At 36.6% G+C, this 22,515-nt stretch overlaps 1 protein-coding gene across 1 annotated transcript in view; it reads left to right on the top strand.

Annotated features, from left to right (window-relative positions):
• The window catches only part of Tpi (triose phosphate isomerase), a 280,832-nt gene that overhangs the window by 80,447 nt on the left and 177,870 nt on the right, over positions 1-22,515 (top strand). The window contains exon 4 of the mRNA XM_090406467.1: positions 20,628-20,712. Within this exon, the coding sequence (XP_090262593.1) occupies positions 20,628-20,712 (85 nt within the window). The remainder of the gene's footprint in view (positions 1-20,627; positions 20,713-22,515) is intronic.

The raw sequence follows: 22,515 nt of genomic DNA, 5'->3' as shown, positions 1-22,515 counted from the left end.
AGAAATGAATGAGGAACAGTTTGGATTCAGAACCAACAGAGGAACTAGAGAGGCTATAACTTGTCTAAGAATTATTGGGGAGAAAACACTAAACTATGGTGGAAAGTTGTTTTTGGGATTTCTAGATTTTGAAAAGGCATTTGATACAGTAAAACATGAAAGGCTTTTTAACATTCTAGAAAATACTGATATTGACTCTTATGATTTGGAAATTTTAAAGAGATTATATTGGTCACAAATAGCGTCAGTGTGTGTGTGAATGGAGAGGAAACAGGAGAATTCCCAGTGGAGAGAGGAGTCAGACAAGGATGCAAGTTATCACCATTATTGTTTAACTTTTATAGTGAACAAATGTTTAGAGAGCACTTGAGGATGTAGAAGAAGGAATAAAAATAAATGGAAGAATCATTAATAACTTAAGATATGCGGATGATGTAGTAGTGATGGCAGAAAGTGAAAATGGGTTACAACAAATTATTCAAAGAATTGAAAACTCTTGTAAAGAGTATGGACTAAGAATTAACACAAAACAGACCAAGATAATGATAATGGGTAGAAAAATAGGAGATAATGTAAAAATAAGACGTGGAGGAAAGATTTTAGAAGAAGTGGAAAGATTTCAATATTTAGGTAGCTGGATCTCAGAGAAAGGAACTTCAGAGTTGGACATTAGAAATAGAACAGGCAAAGCTAAATCAGCATTTATGGAAATGAAGAGAATTTTAATAAACAAGAACACTAAAATAGGCGTTAGAATTGGAATAGTTAAAGCAACAGTTTGGAGTATTGCAAGTTATGGAAGTGAGTCATGGACACTAAGAAAGAGAGATATGGAAAGAATTAATGCATTGGAAATGCAGTGTTATAGAAAGATAGAAAAAATTAGCTATACAGAAAGAATATCAAATCAAGAAGTTTTAAGACGAGTTGGGATGGAAAGAACACTGTTAAAGAATATTATGCAAAGAAAGACTAGATTTGCAAGACATCTTCTGAGAGGTTCTTCGGGACACCTGACAAGAACTATATTACAAGGGAAAGTTGAGGGGAAGAGAAGACGTGGAAGACCAACTAGAGAGTGGTTTAATGACATCGTGGAATGGACTGGTTTAAGAATGATGGAAGCAACAGACAGAGAGAAATGGAGAAGAGCTGCTCATCTGCTGCAACCCTCTTGCTAGAGGATGCTACCGGACGATGACGACAGAAAATTTTACAATTCTGTTTTTCCTTTAACACTGGAAGATACATCTACCACCCCTTCTGGCATTATGGTGTTCTGAAAACCTTAGTAAGCAGAGGTAGAACTATTTGCTAGGCAGATGTTAGTCTCTACACCGAAATCAGTCATATTTGCGATATTTTAGCTTGGACTTGCCCCCAAATCACCGGAACTCTCAGCCCCCCCCCCCCCAAAGAAAAAAAAAAATTGTACAGATCTCTGCCTTACCAAAATGTATTAGCTAGCTTTATCTGCACACCTAAAGATCCTCTCCATTTGGACCATCCTGGAGTCTATAGTATTCTTTGCTCCTCTAAGCTTAAATTCTTCAGACAAACAGTAAGAACTGCCAGTATCTGTTTTGAAGAACACAGAAAATTCCTTCATCTACACTAGTCTTTCTGGAGTAGCGGACCTTACCATTGATAAGATCACTGAGTTCAGTGAGGAAAAGCCTCCATGGAGGATGCCAGTTCAGATTATAAGAGTCTGTCTTTTACTGTTGGCCTGTTTGTCTTTCTACTGGCTTATTAATCTAATTAACTACAAGGGTGGACTGAAAAGTTCTTGGCCTAACAATGAAAAAACGAATTTATAATTTCAAAATTATTTTTATTTTTCAACATAATCTCTCTTAAGACTAATACATTTATTCCAGCGATGCTCAAGCACCATTATCCTGTCCCTGTAGTGTTTCTCATTAAGATCTGCAAAGTACCCCTCTACAGCTGCAATCACTTCTTGATTCGAAGAAAAACACTGATCAGTGAGGAAGAGTTTTAGTTTTGGGAAGAGATAGAAGTCAGAGGGAGCTAAATCTGGGGAATAGGATGTATGTCCCAACAATTCATAGTGCAGATCCCTTAATTTTCCCATTATCAAAACACTTTGTGGGCAGGTGCATTGTCCTGATGAAAGATGATTTTTTTTTCCTTCTGCAGATATAGACAACACTTTTGCTTCAGACAGCTGTTTAAAACAAGCTACTTGATAGAATGACTTGCAATTTCACATGGATGCTTATGACAGATGTACCAACTTAGGAAAAAAAAATCTTGTGGATAGTGTTGCCATCTATGGGTGAGGCCGAGAACTTTTCCAACCATCCTCGTAACTAAATTTAGTTAGTTAATTATTAGCTCTAGACATCTGTTTTTCCACTAATCTCAACATAGTTTATTCTTTAAATGAAAAATGCCAAGAATTTATATTCTTAGTTTAATCTTTTATCCAACTGCAAGCAAACAAAATTTGTGCATAAAATGTATTCATGACTGGCCTACTTATATATAGAGGCTAATGACTTCACATTAGTTGCCTTCATATCCCATAATGCAGTTTTTCTCAACCTTCTTTCATGTGTGCCCCATTTTTTAATATTAGTTTTTGTGGTGCCCCCTTGCAATTCTTGTGTTGAGACACTGAAAAACCCATAAAAGTTAGCAAAACTAGGAATTAATTAAAATTTTTAAATGTTCATACAAATTTAAATACAATCTTTCAAAAATTGTATAGATCTGGCATCACTGCACAGACCGTAGAATCGCATCGGCCTTTCGGAAACATTCGTGATTTCATCACAGGAAGTGTTGAATGTTCTTGAAATGTTTCTGCGAGTATAAGGCTTGAAATGGCAAGACTGCAGTAACACTGCAAGAGTGACCAACAGTGAGAAGTCGATGGTCAGTGTTATTTTACTCATATTTGCAACAACTGTGATACACTGTATAAAAACAATCTTTCCAGTGTAGATAAATAGATTAATTTTTAATGGGATGTAAGCGGACATCTGACGACTGTGGAGCATCAATGTCAACAAATTCAGGTTCACAGAATATCACTCTGAAAGTAAAATCAAGAAAGTATGCAGCAGAATATTTAGATTTCAGTTTTACAAAGACTGAAGTAAATGAAGAAGAAAGACCACTGTGTGTTATTTGTTCATAAATTTTGGCGGCTGATAGCATGAAACTGAATAAAATTAATACATTTGGAAATGCTTTGTAAGGAGTATGTTAACAAAGCTTGAGAGGTCTTTGCTGCCAAACTGAAATGCTTTGAAAAGCAAAAATCTAACATTAAAAAAAATTTTGTCTGTAAATGAAAAAACTTTAGCAGCTTATTACAAAGTTGCATATAAAATAGCTAGGTGCAAAAAGCCTTACACTATCGAGAAGACTTAATTCTGCCAGCTGTGATTGATAATGTGGAAACTATGCTTGTAGAAAGTTACTAAACAACTGCAGTGCATACCCCAATCAAATGATACTGTTGCTCGGTGAATTGGTGATGTATGTGAAGATATGCAGCAAAACAACTAGATGAGTCTTTGACTCCATGGGGGTCTTGGGTATTAATAATAATAATAACTTTTGTCAGGGGTGCTTAAGGGTCAAAGCTGTATAACTGAGAGGAGACCTCCACATAGCCTTTAAAGGAATGCGGAGAACCAACCAGGGCTTCTGACCTAATGTCCAATCCTCACCTTCTCGTGGTGCACCCTGTTGGGTATCTACTTTGATACTGAACGAACGAGGATGGGCTGGCAATTTGGGATTTTAGCCGACCAAATTGTATTCTTATTGGTTAAACCAAAATAAAAAATGATGGTACAACATGACAAAATTTCATGCCGGCTGGGGCGTCGCCCGGTTAAACAAGGCCCTCGTTGTTTTCACCAGGGAACCAGGGCGAACAGCGAAAAGTCAGCTCCTGGAACAAATCTGAAAACAAACCCCAACTCAACATTACCAGAGTTAAAGATCGGTACTATCAATGTAAGAAGCCTGAATGGCAAAGAAATGGAGCTAGCTAAGGAATTAGATAAGTACCAGATCTACTTAATAGGGGTGACTGAAACAAAAGAGACCAAAACTGGTGAGATCTTTCTGAGCAATAAATACAAAATGTTATATTCAGGCAATGACAATCAAGGAAAAGAAGGAGTAGCCATAGTATTCAACACAAAATACGAGGCTAATCTTCTTGAATGGCAGTCAGTCTCAAGTAGAGTAATGTGGGCAAATATGAGAATAGGGAACTGAACAATGAGACTTATTTGTGCCTATGGTCCCACAGAAGGTTCTACTAAGGTAGAAGTGGAGGAATTTTTTCAGACTCTAGAGAAAGCTACTGACACAATGAAAAAAGAAAAGTTGTTCCTTGTTGGGGATCTAAATAGCAGAGTAGGAAATGATTGTGAGACATACAAAAATATTTTGGGAAAATTTGGTGAAAAGAGCAAAGCTAATAATAATGGCAACTATCTGTTGGATTTCTGCTCAGGACATGGACTGGTTATTACTAACACCATGTTCCAACATAAAAATGTGCACAAATTCACATGTAGAGAAGAGGCTAGGAATAAGAAAAGTCTCATTGACTATGTTATTGTTGATAGTGATGTTTTCTGCCTGGTGCAGGACACCAGAGTGTACAGAGTATTTGAAATTGGAAGGGATCACTATTTAGTCTTGAGCAGGATAATATTGAATTTCATATTGAAAAGAATAACACGTAAGAAAGTTTTAAAGCGAATAAAAGTTGAGCAGCTATCAGATGTGAACTGTAGACTAAAATACAGAAAGATTATTGAAAAGAAAATGAAAGAGTTTGAGAACAGGAATCAAGCCTTGGAGATTCAGTGGCAAACTCTGAAGAAAACATTGATTGATTCTGCCAGAGAGGCATGTGGTGAGGTTGCGTGCAAGGATAAAAAAAATCAGAACTCCCTGGTGGACACAGGAAGTTAAAGAGGCAGTGAAGGAAAAGAAGAAAGCATATCAAAAGTTCCTGGCAAATAAGTCAGCTTTTACTCTTACAGAATACAGAGACAAATGTAAGAAAGCTAAACAGTGTGTAAAACTAGCTAAACAAAAGTCATGAGAGGATTTTGGCAAGAATATAGAAAATAAATATCAAGAAGGTGGCAAAATATTCTGGAGGTTGTTGAAGAAGCTTAGGAATGGAGGAAAGAGTGCTGTAAAAGGAGTTAGAGATGATAAAGGTGACATTTAAACAGGAGAAAAAGATATCCTTGAAGTATCGAGTAATTACTTTGAAAAACTGGTAAATGAAACAAGCAGTGATGACAGCACAGTGATAAAAAAAACACTGACCAGGCATGCAGTGAGGAATACATATCCATACTTGAAGTAGAAAAAGCCATCAAAGGCTTGAAATGTGGAAAAGCAGCAGGAGTAGATGATATTCGACCAGAAATGCTGAAGTATGGTGGTATAAAAGTCTTACAGTGGCTGCACTGCATAGTTCAGAAAGCCTGGACAGAGGGACGAATTCCCGATGATTGGAGTAGAGCTCTCATAGTACCCATATATAAAAAGGGAAATAAAACTGAATGTGAGAATTACAGAGGTATTTCCCTACTGAGTGTTCCTGGCAAGATCTCTGCAAGTATACTTGAGAAACGGTTGAGAAGAATTGTGGAAGAAAAGCTTGGTGAAGAACAAGCTGGATTCAGGCCAAATAGAGGCTGTCAGGATCAGATCTTCACTTTACGACAAATATCCAAGAAAGCATGGGAATATAACAAAGATCTGTATTTAAGTTTTATCGATTTGGAAAAGGCATATGACAAGGTGCCAAGAGAGAAGCTAATACGCTGCAGTTATATGGTGTCAATGGGGCATTATATCAAGCAATACTTAGTCTTTATTTGAGTTGTAAGTCAGCAGTTAGAATTGAAGGAAGTACAGGAAGATGGTTTAATGTTAAATCTGGTGTGAGACAAGGATGTACATTATCCCCTCTGTTATTCATTATCTATATGGATCACATTATGAAGGAAAGTGGTATTAAACATGATATCAAAATTGGAGATGTTAATGTCAGCTCTTTGCTTTATGCGGATGATGTTATGCTTCTAAATAAATCTGCTACAAATCTGCAAGATTCTCTGACTAAATTCAATTGCTGTTGTAATAGATATGGTATGATGGTCAGCAATAAAAAGACAAAGACAATGAAAATAGGCAGAATCATTGAAAAATGTCAACTGTGTTGTGAATGGAGAACCTGTGGAACAAGTAAAACATTTCAGCTACTTAGGCACGATTTTTAGTGAAGATGGTAAATTAAATATGTAAATAGACAACAGAATCAACAAAGCTGGTATGGTAGGAAATTAACTGAATAAATTCATATGGAATAAGAGAGAAATTAGCCACAACACTAAATTAGCTGTATACAAGACAGTGTTCAAACCAGTTTTAACTTATAGATCTGAGAACTTGCTCAGAAGTAAAACACTTGACCAAAGACTAGAGACTGCAGATATGAGAGTCTTGAGAAAGATTAGGGGGCCTGAATAGATGGCATCAATGGCAATATCATATTAAAAATGAGGATATTAGGAAAGAACTTGACATTGTCAGCATCCAGGAATTTTCGTTAGCAGAGCTAATCTCAGGTGGTATGGTCACTTAAATAGAATGGGAGAGGAAAGATTAGCAAAACAAGTGTTCTCTGCCAGGTTGGCAGGAAAACGACCCAGAGGAAGACCATGATATAGGTGGATTGATACGCTACAAAGTGCCTTAGACGATAGAAATATAAGATCTGATAATGTTGGAGTCTTGACAAGTATCAGACTGATTTGGAGGAAAATTGTTGATAGGAAGTTAGTAATGATGTAATTTTTCATGTAGTACTGTCATATCCTGTACACCCCTTGAGGGTACATGGCAGGAATTTGATGATGATGGAGTCTTGACAAGTAACAGACTGATTTGGAGGAAAATTGTAGATAGGAAGTTAGTAAAGATGTAATTTTTTCATGTAGTACTGTCATATCCTGTACACCCCTTGAGGGTTCATGGCAGGAATTTGATGATGATCATGACTTTTGTCAAAGCTTTGTGACCAATTATTCTCACAATTCAGCTTGATGAGGCAACAGATAGCAACAGGGATTATCATTTAATTGCTTATGTTCGATTTTGCAGTGGATTATGAGCAGTTGAAGAGTTAGTGTTTTGTAAACCAATAGAAAGAATAGTCACAGCACCTGAATTGTTCAAAATATGGGATGATTTTATATGAAAGGCAAACATACAGTGGTAAAATTTTTTACTGATGGTGCTAGAGTTTTATGTCTGGAAGGTTTAAAAGTTTACAAGCCCTTGTGAGGTGAAAATCCCCACAATGTATTTGGACACATTGCATGATTCATAGAGAAGTTCTTGCTGCAAAGGAAACGAGTCCTGGTCTAAACATTGTGCTAACAACAGGCAGTGGCGCACTCAGGATTTAATCTTGGAGGGGGCTGAGCACTCAAGATTTAATCTTTGGGGGGGGGGGGGGGGATCTGACTGAGCATCTGCAGTGATCGCCAATACATGATACCCGCTCGGGCACTACTTCGTTCACCTTGCGTTTACAGCGACCAGGATTCCAGAGCACTATAGGGTATTCCCACCTTATGTGACCGCTAATTCATGACACAATATAAATTTTTTTTTTAAAAAAAAAAGAATTTTAATTAGGGAAAGATTTTTAGAAATTTTTCTAGTGTTTTTTCCTTTTTCTTTTGGAGGGGGCCAGGGCCCCTCCCTGGGTGCACCAATGACAACAGTTACAGCTGTGGTGAATTATATAAAAATGAAACCCTTAAAATCAAGACTTTTCTGAACTTTTCAAAGACATGGCTGAAATGGAACCTTCAGCATTACTATTTTACTGTGAGACAAGATGGTTATCACAGAGGAAATGTTTACGACTTGTTCATGAATTAAGAGACAAAATAGCAATCTTCTTGGAAGAGGAAAATCACGAAACAGAGAAGTTTAGAGACCACTTATTTGTGATGAAATTGAGTTACTTGGTGGACATAGTCGAGAAACTAAATATATTAAACCTGCAACTCCAAAGTTATCTTAGATATGAGATAACCTTGGAGTTGATATAAACAAAAAGATATTAGATATAAACAAAATTAATGTTGTCATAAAAAAAACTAGAGTTATGAAACAAAAAGGTAAAGCAACAAAAATTAGAAATGTTTGCAAATGGGATGAATTTATCAAAACCTACAGGGCAGAAGATCAACACATCAAAGTTTTATTTGCAGCTATTGAAACTCATTTAACGAAGATAATGAAGAATTTTAGAAACTATTTTATAATCGACAACATAATGCCCCCCCCCCCTGAAGACTCGACACTGTAGCCCCTGAGTGTCGAGTCTTAAAAATTCGAGTCATCAGAATTCAAGGAGAACCGGCCTCCAGTCCCGAACATGGGGGGAGTTGGGCACTGGGGGGGGGGCATAGCCCCCTAGTGTGTATATATATATATATATAATTGAACCCAGATCTTTCTCACCAAAGGACTTTGTTTATACTTACTGAGCTACAGAGGCTCGCTTGCTATAATAATAGTAGTGAACGGTGTATTTTTTATGTTCTCCAAGGGAGATGTTAACAGATATTCCTGTCTACCCATAGTAGGCCAAGTCACAATCACAAGGAATTTCATACACTCAAGGATATGCTAGATATATATATATATATATATATATATATATATATAATGTATAATCAGTAAAAATAGAAAAAAAAAAAAATCCTTAGCCCACCCATGGTATGAATGTACTATAAGTTCACAAGTAAACCTCTCGTAGGTGACTCCAAATCAGTATATGGTTTGTTGCTGCCATGGTCCAGGGGTAAACAAAGGAGAATTTGGATAGTATGCTTCAGCAAATCAGCACAATAGTACAGGGTGAGTAATTATTATAGGGGACTTAGACTACAGAGACACACATTAGGAGGAAAGGAAATCAAATATATACAGCTGAATATACAGATGAAATTTATACGTGTTCCTAGGGACAATATGAAATGGATGTGCAATAAAAAAGATAATGTTGAAGAAATGGCATGTGCATGAGGATGACATCAGTTACAAAAATTATCAAGCTTGGACCAGAAAAGTGACAAATACTGTACAGAAAGGAAGTCTGAATATGAAAAGAAACTGGCTCTACATGACAGGAACAACCTAAAATAATTTTATAATTGTACTGTAAAAGAAAGAATGATTGTGAAAGAATAATCCTACTGAATGATGGATACTGAAGTTTCCAAGGAAGATGAACATCTGTGTAGATTAATGGAGGTGTCAAACCTTCAAAGATAAATAATCAATGTCCACTCAATGCTGTATCATACAAGATTTTTCAAGTTTGTTATGAATACTATAAGACTGATGTTCCCATAGCAAATCTCACAGAATGAGGAGAGCAGCAAAAAGCAAATGAAAGCTACAGAATGAAGCAAAAAAATCTTAAACAATAGCAGCTTACACAGACAAGACTGGATTAGGTAAAAATTATTACCTAATCCAGTCACAATAATGGTGGTCTGACAACAGTCTCCATTTATGCAGTAAGTAGCCACATCTGTCCTGGTTAGTTCTGATCCTGTTGATAGATGACCAAATCTTCCTAGGAAGGGCAAAACCAGACTGCAGAGCACAGGGATCTTCAACCAGGAAACCATTTGTTTGAAGACTGTTGGACCAGTGTTCTCTCCACATGTCAGGTGTTGATGGTAAGGCAGCTGAAGAGAGTTCGTCCATGGACCAGAAAGGGTTTCTTGATTTTAGGCAAATACTAGGTGGATTTATGAGTCAGGAGCGGGCTGCTCATTACTTCATTAAATACTTTAATCGAGGCTTGTCTTCTCCATACATTTGGTGGAGCAATGTTGGTGGAGATAGGACAGGCAGCCAGGTGGGAGAGGAGGAGGTGCATCTTGGTGTCCCACTAATTGTGTGCATGATAGAGTTTAGCTGATTGTCTATAATTTTAGTGTACGCACTTCTTTCCCAGACAGGGGCACAGTATTCTGCTGCAGAGAATGCGAGGGCTAGTGCAGACGACCTTAAGACATCAGCACCACAACCCCAGGTTGTTCCAGCAAGCTGTGAGATGATGATATTTCTCGTTTTAGCTTTGTTGGACAGGTTGGTGATGTGCCTTATATAGGTTAGGCTTCTGTCCAGGCTCACTCCAAGGTATTTCAAGTGAGGCTCATGCTCTACCATTTTTTCAAGAAAGAGAGGTTGAGGTGTCGATTCGCCTGTGTAATGCTGTGGAATGTCAGGTGGAATGCTGTGGACACAGTTTTTGTTGGATTTGGCTTCAGGTACCACTGCTTGAAGTGCACCTCCAGGATGTTCAGGTCTGTGTTTAAGGTTGTTTCCAGTTTAGCAAAGGGGGGGGGGGGTAGACTGGTATACGATAGCGAGATCATCGGGGTATGCATATTTGCTTGAGGTGGTATGTGGTAAGTCAGACATGATGTAGATGTTGAGCCCTGTGGAAGACCATTGTGGAAGAATCTGGGCCTGCTCTTTTTTTTTCAACTAATATGGACCCAGATCTTTCTGTTGGAGAGAATGAATTCAAAAAGCTGGAAAGTTGTTTTGCACCTTATGATATTGCTTAGCATTAGGTGGAGGCCCCTGATTCAGACTGTATCATAAGCTGATGTTAGATCAATGAAAGTGGCTCCAGATTTACATTTCTTTTGGAAGCCTGGTTCAATCTGTGTTGCCAGGGCTAGGACCTGGTCACAGCAACTTCTTCCCAACCTGAAGCCAGTTTGTTCAGTCAGGAGTGCTCTTTCGATGAGTGGTGAAATTCTTTTAAGGAGAATTTGTTCAAAGAGCTTAAAGGTGGAACAAAATAAGGAGATAGGTCATAGATTTTTGAAATTATTTGGATATTTCTCAGGTTTGAGCACAGCAATTATTTTGTCTTACCACTACAGTTTTGGTAGTTTTCCAGTTGTTTTAATATTTGAGAAAAGCCATGTTTGACCTTGTTGGCTGAGATGTTTCAGAAACTCAGGGAAGATACCATCTACTCCTGCACTCTTGCCATTCTTGGCGAGTTTTAAGGCTTCCTGCACCAAGAAACTGCTGTACAAGTTCAGGAAGGTCTGAGGTCATATTCAGATTTTTTCTGATGGAAGATTACACTGTTATTTTCCTGGTAGAGTTGGGACTTATCTTGGAGGTTTTCATAATTATTAGCCATTTGATTAGGAGTTATTGCTGGTTGTTTGTATGTTGTCAGTTCGCCCCCCCCCCCCTAATTTTCTCAGAAGTGACCAGCTTTTCTGGCTAGATTTGGAGAAGGTCAAGTTCATGGATGGTTGAAATCCATCTTTTCTTTCTGTTTTTGTCAAGCTTTGTTATGAGCTCCTTAGCAATAGTTGGGTCTTCAGTTTTATCATATTTGGCTAAAAGTTCCTCACTATCCCTACTCCAGCATGGGATGTATTGTTTTCTGTAGTCTCTAGGAATAGAGGTGTTGACTGCAGTTTTGATTAGTTTGACAAATCTGGGATTGCAATTAGGAGCGGGTGGTATTGCTGTAATAATTTGCTCAATTTGCTTTTCAAATATATTCCAGTTAGATCTGTGAAAGTTCCATCTAGTGATTGGTGTTCCACTGATGATTGGGATTGATGTCTCTGTTAGTGTAGGACAATGCTGGCTGTTAGGGAATCTGTTGAGGATGGTTCTGGTTGTTTGCAGAAGGTGGTCTTCAAGTCTTTAGATACTATGCACAATCGGGGGGGGGGGTGTAGGTTCTGTTCTGTCTGGCTGAGTGAAGAGTGCCTTCTTGTTTGGTGTCTTAGATCAAATACAGGTTATGTGTCCATCCAGTTAACTAGATTATCACCATCTTGGTTGTTAGAGGAATAGTCCCACATAGGGCGATGAGAGTTGAAGTCCCCAACATGGATAGCAGGGTGAGGTGGCAGCCGGTCCATCTGGTCAGGCCAGGATTGAGATGGTGGTTTGTAGACGTAGATGGTGGTATTTTGAATTTTAATGCCTAATGAATATTCTGCTTCAGGCATGCATTGGATTTTGTCTTTGAGACCAGAATGGCAGTTATAAGACACAAGGATTAGACATGGGATCTTTAATTTATTGAGAGCTGTATCAGGCACATGGGTTTCTTGGAGAACCAGGATGTCAATCATTTTATCTCTGGCTATTTTTCTGATGACTTCGGCTTTGGATTTAGATAGTCCTTCTATGTTTAAGGAACAAATCTTGAGAGAGTGTTGTTTAGGAGATTGTAACTTATTTTTCAAAGCTTGAACTCCTCCCAAACAAGCAATGCGATCCCTGTTATTCCAGGTGACGATCGGGCTGGTTGAGGTTGGGTTTTTATCATTGTTACTGGCAAGTGGTCCAGGAGGCTTGTGAGTAAGAGAAACTTCATAATCAAGGCAGAAGAACGAGGTATCCTAACAGAACTTTCACTAAGTACAAAGGACTGTTTGTGCAGGAAGATCTGTAAGTAACTGTGAGAAGATATTGCAATAAGTTATCTTAGTAGTGTATAATATGTCAGACGGTTAGCCTCGAATTGTCCAAGAGCGGCCTTCATTCCTCATTATTGTAATGCTTTAGCCCTATAATAGCTTTAATCAAGATTTAGAACGGCTAGGGAAGTGTAGTTATAACTAATTGTTGTTTCAACTGTACGTGCATTTCTTAGTTATAATAAATGACTTGTAAACAACATGCTGATCTGATACTTGTCAATGCACTATCTCCAAAAAAATTGTGGACCTGTGTGCTAGTAGAAAATTGCCATGACTAACCTAGTGTTGAATAAGACAATGAGAAATTTCAATTAAGGTTAAGAGTCCCTACAATGCCATTATTCCACATTCCAATCCCTCACTCTCGGAAGTGCAGTCTGGCTGCTGCAGTTAAAATGAAATAAAATAAATTTTGACACTGTAGATAGTAATGGACTGGATAAGTTGTAGACATATGGCTGGCAGCAATCAGAATTAAAGCTGGCCATACATGCGATAAAGATTAAGGCAAGGTAGAAAAGGGGGAATGTTTAATACAGCATAAGTGAAAAGACATAAGGGTAAAACCATGGTTCTATATAGACTTACAATTACATAGTACATGCAAACAATAAAAAAGTTTTAAAAATAAATTAAAATAAAAAAAAGGAACAAAACTTTACAATAGCTATATTCAAAAGATGAATCAAAACAATGAGTCATAAATCAGTTTGTTGTGTCTCAGTTGCAGCTGAAGTATATAATATTACTATTAGTTCAGAGGAACAATGTAAGTTTCATAGGCAGAGAAAAAAAAAAAAATTATTATTAGTTAAAAAAACTTATGAACACTTAACAGTGATTACTTCCCAAAACTTGGATATTGACATACAGTCTGATTGGTTAAGGTTTGGGTGATTTCTTAGAGTTTTGCACGTTTGAAATAAAAGACAATCAAATTTGAACTTACTGGAGTACAGAACTCCGTCTAGTGTTAACATCGTGAGAAGCAAGACCAGACATCTCAAATTCCAATCAAGGTAGAACAGCCAGTCTGTCCAAAATAGAAAGGATAATATGAGTGATTGATAGACACATGGTTAGAAAAAGATGGTAGTATATCCTTCATTGATGGTCGGAAAGAAGATAGTTTCCTAGCTGGTTTCAAGAGGGCATGTAGATTGAATGTATGAAGAATCCTTGCTATTTGTTCTGAGGTTCCTTTAAGGTAGGGTATTGAAATTCTTTTCACATTAGATTATAGTCTGGTAGAATAATATGAATAATGAGATATGTAATGGATACAAAATGACCATTCAAAAAATTATTCATAATTTTTTGAATGGTCATTTTGTATCCATTGCATATCGTATTGCTTTCAGTTTTATTCAGTTCATCTTAAAAAGTATCAGAAGAGCAAACAAGACTCTTGATTACTTATTTTTTTTATGTTGAATGATGACAGGAGGATGAATGACTGTATCTGCCAGTAAACATAGACTTCTGATAAACTGAAAAGTCAACATGACCTGTGGGGATTTCAAGTTATTACGGTATCCAAAAAGGGGTAGTTGGTTATTGGATTCATGTTCAGTAGTGAACTTGATATGGGAGTATAAGGAGTTTATTTTCTCTTTTTGAAGCAATTCTGACTTATTGTGGAACCAGATTGCATATATCAACAAAACATGACATATATGAGGGTGAGGGAATATAGTGTCAAAGAGTTCTTTTTCTAAATGCTCCATGAAATAATCAGCTAAATTGGTGATGGGGCTGCCTGTTGCTGTTCCTTCTATTTGTTTAAATAGTTATTGTGCCATGTAAAATAGTGTGCATTGGTTGTACATTTAAATAGGTTGACAATGTCTTCTTGGAAATCAGATTGTTAAAACTGAAGAGTTCCTTGTAATGGTATGTTGGTGAATAGGGAGACTACATCAAAGAAAACCATAATCTCTTTGAAGTGTAGACTGTTTCCATTGAGATTTCAAAGAAGAGAGGGGGGGGGGGGTCTGTAATGTAGTAATTTGAGCACCAATACAGTTCACTATTGGACATAGTGGGTTGCCATCCTTATTCATTTTAGAAAAGCTGTTATAATTACATTTTGTATTTCTATTACCCTGCTTTGTCTTTGTTTTCTTTTACTTAAACATTGTGCAAATGTAAATGGTCAACTGCTGCCATTTATTTATTTCTACTAGATCTTATTTCTTACGCTCCGTAGTCTAACAAATTTATTTGTTTTACGACTGCACCAGTTAGACCATATAATTGAGTGTGATATAAGATTTTAAACTAAAGACAAAGCAGATATTGTTAGCATTCCCCACTTATGTTAATCTTTACCAATAATTATTTGTGGCTTGATTATTGATTACCTAAACTTTATCTTATGCAGGTTCGAAATTTTCAGGATAGTGCATTGACAGAATCAGTCCAATGTTGTTGTTGTTCACAAACCATTTAATTAAATCAAAGAGGAATATTTACAGTTTGATTCACATTAACATATATATACAATTTATTACAATTCTTCCTAATTCAAACTTAGTTTTAATTTATTGCCTTGAAACTAAATCACAATCTAGATTATCCTGCCACTCATATATACACTAACTGACATTAAAGCATACCTTGAGTGAATAAGCTTATTTCAATATCAATTTACATTATCTTATTGTACCCATAAACAGACACTCTTCATGTACAATCTTGTTTGGAATTATCATCATCATCATCAAATTCCTGCCATGTACCCTCAAGGGGTGTACCGGATATGATAGTACTACATGAAAAAAATTACATCATTATTAATTTCCTATCTACAATTTTCCTCCAAATCAGTCTGTTACTTGTCAACACTCCAATATTATCAGATCTTATATTTCTATCATCTAAAGCACTTTGTACCGTATCAATCCACCTATATCTTGGTCTTCCTCTCGGTCGTTTTCCTGCCAACCTGGCTGAGAACACTTGTTTTGCTAATCTTTCCTCGCCCATTCTGTTTAAGTGACCATACCACCTGAGATTAGCTCTGCTAACGCATTCCTGGATGCTGACAATGTCAAGTTCTTTCCTAATATCCTCGTTTTTAATATGATACTGCCATTTATGCCATCTGTTCACGCCTATAATCTTTCTCAGGACTCTCATATCTGAAGTCTCTAGTCTTTGGTCAAGTGTTTTACTTCTGACCCAGCTCTCAGATCCATAAGTTAAAACTGGTTTGAACACTGTCTTGTATACAGCTAATTTAGTGTTCCGACTAATTTCTCTCTTATTCCATATGAATTTATTCAATTGACTTCCCACCATACCAGCTTTGCTGATTCTGTTGTCTATTTCTATATTTAATTTACCATCTTCAGTAAAAATCGTGCCTAAATAGCTGAAATGTTTTACTTGTTCCACAGGTTCTCCATTCACAACACAGTTGACATTTTCAATGATTCTGCCTATTTTCATTGTCTTTGTCTTTTTATTGCTGACCTTCATACCATATCTATTACAACAGCTATTCAATTTAGTCAGAGAATCTTGCAGACTTGTAGCGGATTTATTTAGAAGTATAACATCATCCGCATAAAGCAAAGAGCTGACATTAACATCTCCAATTTTGATATCATGTTTAATACCACTTTCCTTCATAATGTGATCCATATAGATAATGAATAACAGAGGGGATAATGTACATCCTTGTCTCACACCAGATTTAATATTAAACCATCTTCCTGTACTTCCTTCAATTCTAACTGCTGACTTACAACTCAAATAAAGACTAAGTATTGCTTGATATAATGCCCCATTGACACCATATAACTGCAGCGTATTAGCTTCTCTCTTGGCACCTTGTCATATGCCTTTTCCAAATCGATAAAACTTAAATACAGATCTTTGTTATATTCCCATGCTTTCTTGGATATTTGTCGTAAAGTGAAGATCTGATCCTGACAGCCTCTATTTGGCCTGAATCCAGCTTGTTCTTCACCAAGCTTTTCTTCCACAATTCTTCTCAACCGTTTCTCAAGTATACTTGCAGAGATCTTGCCAGGAACACTCAGTAGGGAAATACCTCTGTAATTCTCACATTCAGTTTTATTTCCCTTTATAAATATGGGTACTATGAGAGCTCTACTCCAATCATCGGGAATTCGTCCCTCTGTCCAGGCTTTCTGAACTATGCAGTGCAGCCACTGTAAGACCCTTATACCACCATACTTCAGCATTTCTGGTCGAATATCATCTACTCCTGCTGCCTTTCCACATTTCAAGCCTTTGATGGCTTTTTCTACTTCAAGTATGGATATGTATTCCTGACTGCATGCCTGGTCAGTGTTTTTTACCACTGTGCTGTCATCACTGCTTGTTTCATTTAGCAGTTTTTCAAAGTAATTACTCCATACTTCAAGGATATCTTTTTCTCCCGTTTTCATGTCACCTTTATCATCTCTAATTCCTTTTATAGCACTCTTTCCTCCATTCTTAAGCTTCTTCAACAACCTCCAGAATATTTTGCCACCTTCTTGATATTTATTTTCTATATTCTTGCCAAAGTCCTCCCATGACTTTTGTTTAGCTAGTTTTACACAGTGTTTAGCATTCTTGCATTTGTCTCTATATTCTCTAAGAGCACAAGCTGACTTATTTGACAGGAACTTTTGGTATGCTTTCTTCTTTTCCTTCACTGCCTCTTTAACCTCCTGTGTCCACCAGGGAGTTCTGATTTTTTTATCCTTACAAACAACCTCACCACATGCCTCTCTGGCAGAATCAATCAATGTTTTCTTCAGAGTTTGCCACTGAATCTCCAAGGTTTGATTCCTGTTCTCAAACTCTTTCATTTTCCCTTCAATAATCTTTGTGTATTTTAGTCTACAGCTCACATCTGAGAGCTGCTCAACTTTTATTCGCTTTAAAACTTTTTTACATGTTATTCTTTTCAATATGAAATTCAATTTTATCCTGCTCAAGACTAAATAGTGATCACTTCCGATTTCAAATCCTCTGTACACTCTGGTGTCCTGCACCAGGGAGAAAACATCACTATCAACAATAACATAGTCAATGAGACTTTTCTTATTCCTAGCCTCTTCTCTCCATGTGAATTTGTGCACATTTTTATGTTGGAACATGGTGTTAGTAATAACCAGTCCATGTCCTGAGCAGAAATCCAACAGATATTTGCCATTATTATTAGCTTTGCTCTTTTCTCCAAATTTTCCCAAAATATTTTTGTATGTCTCACAATCATTTCCTACTCTGCTATTTAGATCCCCAACAAGGACCAACTTTTCATTTTTCATTGTGTCAGTTGCTTTTTCTAAAGCTTCAAAAAATTCCTCCACTTCTACCTTAGTAGAACCTTCTGTGGGACCATAGGCACAAATAAGTCTCATTGTCCAGTTCCCCATTCTCATATTTGCCCACATTACTCTACTTGAGACTGACTGCCATTCAAGAAGATTAGCCTCGTATTATGTGTTGAATACTATGGCTACTCCTTCTTTTCCTTGATTGTCATTGCCTGAATATAACATTTTGTATTTATTGCTCAGAAAGATCTCACCAGTTTTGGTCTTTTTTGTTTCAGTCACCCCTATTATGTCGATCTGGTACTTATCTAATTCCTCAGCTAGCTCCATTTCTTTGCCATTCAGGCTTCTTACGTTGATAGTACCGATCTTTAACTCTGGTGATGTTGAGTTGGGGTTTATTTTCAGATTTGTTCCAGTAGCTGACTTTTCGCTGTTCGCCCTGGTTCCCTGGCGAAAACAACGGGGGCCTTGTTTAACCGGGCGACGCCCAAGCCGGCATGAAATTTTGTCATGTTGTACCATCATTCTATATTTTGGTTTAACCAATAAGAATACAATTTGGTCGGCTAAATCCCAAATTGCCAGCCCATCCTCGTCCGTTCAGTATCCAAGTAGATACCCAACAGGGTGTACCACGAGAAGGTGAGGATTGGACATTAGGTCAGAAGCCCTGGTCGGTTCTCCGCATTCCTTTAAAGGCTATGTGGAGGTCTCCTCTCAGTTATACAGCTTTGACCCTTAAGCACCCCTGTTTGGAATTATCACATATATAACTACTTACAGTTCTTGTTCAGCACTGCCTTTTACATGAATTTTTTTGTCTTTCTTTCCTTCTGCTGACTTGTACTTGATTTCTCACCAGATTTCTTCTTTGTCCAAGTCATCAATTATGTCATGCTCTTTAGGACCTTTGCAACTTGTGATGCTCCTCTTTTGATTACCTACAGCGAACCCAGGTAGAAGATTCTGAACCCCAAGCTTACGCTGCTTCTTTTGATTACCGACAACGGACCTCACGTGGCAGCAGACCCAGCTAAGAGAAGGTGAAAACCCTATGACAAAGTCCTTCTCAACATCTTGCCTTGTATGCATGCTCATGTCTCTCAAAACTTCCATATTCGGTCTTGTATTGACATCGACCATGATGTCATACTTTGCACGTCTTTTGAAACTGTGATATATATGGCAGTTCTTATAATTCTTCACTATTCTTGGAATTAGGCTTACTAATTAGACATGAATTAATAGGGTTACATGATGACATCATGCACCACATTATTTTAACCAGTCTTTGTAGTTAATTTATTACAAATATAAGATTACAGACAATTTGACATTTCTTTAAGTGCAGTCTCCTTAGAAAAATAAGTAAAAGCGAATGCGATAAGTTATATAGTTACATATCAAATTGTCTAGTAATTTATTCAATTTATTAATTTGAAATAGAAAGTGACTACCATCTGATATTCAGCAGAATGAAAATGAGTATCCCATTGAAAAGCTTTTTGTACTAAGATTTCAAAGAGAATTAGAATTGAAGAAATCAGTACCAAAATTTAAGGGAAATTGAAGCACAGCAGCATAAAAAAAGTGGGTGAGGGAAAAAAATGAACTTCTTGGACATAAATTAAAGAAACAGCCCATGAAAGCAGGAATCAAAAATAATAATAATAATAAAAAAAAATTAAAAAATGCCCAGAGAGTAAACCAGTATGTACTTTGAAAGAACAGAAAACTGCAAGAAAGTGGTGCACAAAAGTAACTCAATTAAAGTTAGAGGAAGCTTTGGAAAGAGTAGAAGATAAATCTCATTAAACCCAATATAATAAAAATGTTTAGAGACTACTAAGAAAACAAACAAACAAACAAACAAACAAAAGCTTAGAAATTAAGTAACATAAAAGATTAAACAGAACAGTTGGGGACCTGGTGAACACTTAGCAAAACAAGCATTTTGAATAGGAAGTGGCACAAACAGACCCAAAATATTTCTGATCTGGATGTAGAGGTGTGATGAAGTTAGGAGTGCTGAGGTAATCAGACGGTAAGAACTAATCAAGTTAATGACCAGACAAATAGAAATTGGATTATAATTGCAGTAGGTCTTGTAGGACTCTTCTATCTATTACTCACTTTGAAAATGACATTTCTTCAGCCTATCCTCATATGCACAACACCCGGCCCTTGAACTTCAGCCATCACCATCACCTCTGGTTCTCTGTTTTGTTGACCACTAGTAGCAAATTATCTGCAATGATAATTTGCTACAATAATTGTCTACATTGTTCTCCGTTCAAAAACACCTTTCACTTACCAACATTAAACCTTTATTTATTATCATTTGCTCATAGAACTAGGTCTGTTCACATCAGCCTGCATAGTTCTGTATCAGCTATATTCCTTATCATCCCCTTCCCCAATTTTGCACCTTTAGCAAATAACTATATTACCTTCTAGACCATCCCTAAAATCATTAACATACAAGTTAAACAAATATAGTCCAAGTTTAGAACCCTGAGGCTCCACTGGTCACTTCTCTCAGATTCAGCATCTTTATTCATTTTCACTTTCTGATATCTGTCACTTATCCACTCTTATCTCTATAATTCTTATATACTTTTTTTTTTTTTTTGCACATGTGTGTGCATGCATGCATGTGCATATAAGTTAAAATAATTATCAAATTAGAGTGATTTTTGAAAATGTTAATTGTGTGCCTTGAAATTTTTAGTCCAGCGATGATCAAGGACATTGGACTCGAATGGGTAATACTTGGTCATTCTGAACGTCGAAACATATTTGGAGAAACAGATGAGGTGAATATGTTTTTATGTTTGTCATCAATAAGAAAATAAAATTGTAGAATTTCATAATCCCTGGATGCACATGAAATGAAAGGAATAAACAAATATAAGTAATTGAAGTTGTGGAATTTCAGTATTTTTTTAAAATTTTTATTATGACACTATGCATCGAAAGGTCATGATACCTGTAACACAACAGTGCCACATGTATAGACAAGTAATTAAAGGGGAAGAAGTAATTATGAATGTTTCTTAATCCATTTATGCCTAAAGTCATAATTGTAAAATTCATAAAACATTATGAGAAATAAGGATAATTAAAACCTAATGACATGAGCAATGCAGTTTTATTTATCAAGATATGATTTTAAGATGAAAATGAAGGTATCCTATACAGAGGATGATCGGTTAACGAACATAATCCATTCAAAGATGATGTTCGCTACCTGAATTGTTCATTAACCGATCATCGATTTACCGTAGATTTTTATGGGAATTTGATTAATTTGTTCTGGAGACCCCAAAAAAATAAATAAAAAATTATATAATTTCTTGCTACATTTATTTATAATAACAATAATACATACACAGTCTTGCATTTTCATCAGTCATGTTTTTTTCTGTTTGTGGGGTGTTAAAGAATCTGTCCAATGTCAGTTGTTTTGCTCTCTTTTTCAGGATTTTTCGGAAGTGATTAATAGCATTGTCGTTGTAGAGATCCCCAAGCTTATTGACCTCAACCTGGTTTTGGTGCCATTCTATGACTGTTGTTCTGACATCCTCCCACTGACAAGAAGTGGTTTAAGCTTCATATCACCACTAGTATTAGCTCCCAAAAGTAACGTCAATCGGTCTTTCATGGGTTTATGCCCAGGAATATTTTTCTCATCTTTCGTGATGTAGGTACGGTTCAGCATGCCACAGTTGAAAATTTTTTGTAGACAATATCCTTCTTTTTTAATGAATTCTTGAAATTTGAGACAGAACTTCTCAGCTTCTTCTTTATCTGCACTAGCAGATTCACTGTGCATTACCACATGTTTAATGCCAGATCTCCTTCTAAACTTTGAAAACCATCCAGTGGTAGCCTTGAATTCTATCTCCTCATGTGACGAATGTGCAGTTTGTTTCTTCAGTTCTTCAAAAATTTCTCTAGCCTTCTCTTGAATGACAGTCATACTAGTTACATCTCTTTTCATTTCCCTTTCTTTTATCCAAACTAAAAGCAATCTCTCCATTTTTTCATGGATGGCACATCTTTGTTTCTCAGATGTGATTTTTGTTACTCCTTTAGCTGCTTAAGTCTTCTTGACTATATCTTTCTTAGCTAAGATTGTACCTACTGTAGACCTGTTCAAGCCATACTGCCTAGCAACATCAGACATCTTCTGCCCACTCTCTATCTAGGCTATTATCTCTTGCTTGGTTCTATGGTGAGCACAGTTATTGACACTCCACTCTTTTTAGGTCCCATAATATTATCAGTTTTTTTTTAAATAAAAAGTTCAGAAAAGCACTTGCAAAAATTCAGAGATCCCCATTCAGAGTATAAAAAGAACAGAAATCAACTAGTGCACAAAAAGATTATGTATACAACTGTCAAAGTCTCATTCCAGAAACCGCTCATAGATGGAAGTAAAATACAATTCTACAAATCTTACACACAGCATCGCTTCTTCTTGTGTTTGTTCTGTGAGGTATTCGTTATCCGAAAATAAAAATCTTTCACAAAAGTGTTCGTTGTCCAATTTGTTCGCAATCCGAACTGTTTGTTAACCGATCGCCCACTGTATATATAGAATGCTAGGAAAATAC

Source organism: Typopeltis vanoorti, chromosome 1, assembly GCF_054136105.1.
Source record: "Typopeltis vanoorti isolate ZY-2024b chromosome 1, IOZ_Tvanoo_1.0, whole genome shotgun sequence".
Classification (NCBI taxonomy): domain Eukaryota; kingdom Metazoa; phylum Arthropoda; class Arachnida; order Uropygi; family Thelyphonidae; genus Typopeltis; species Typopeltis vanoorti.
Note: the sequence above shows the minus strand (reverse complement) of the source record. Positions and strands in the feature narration are given on the sequence as shown.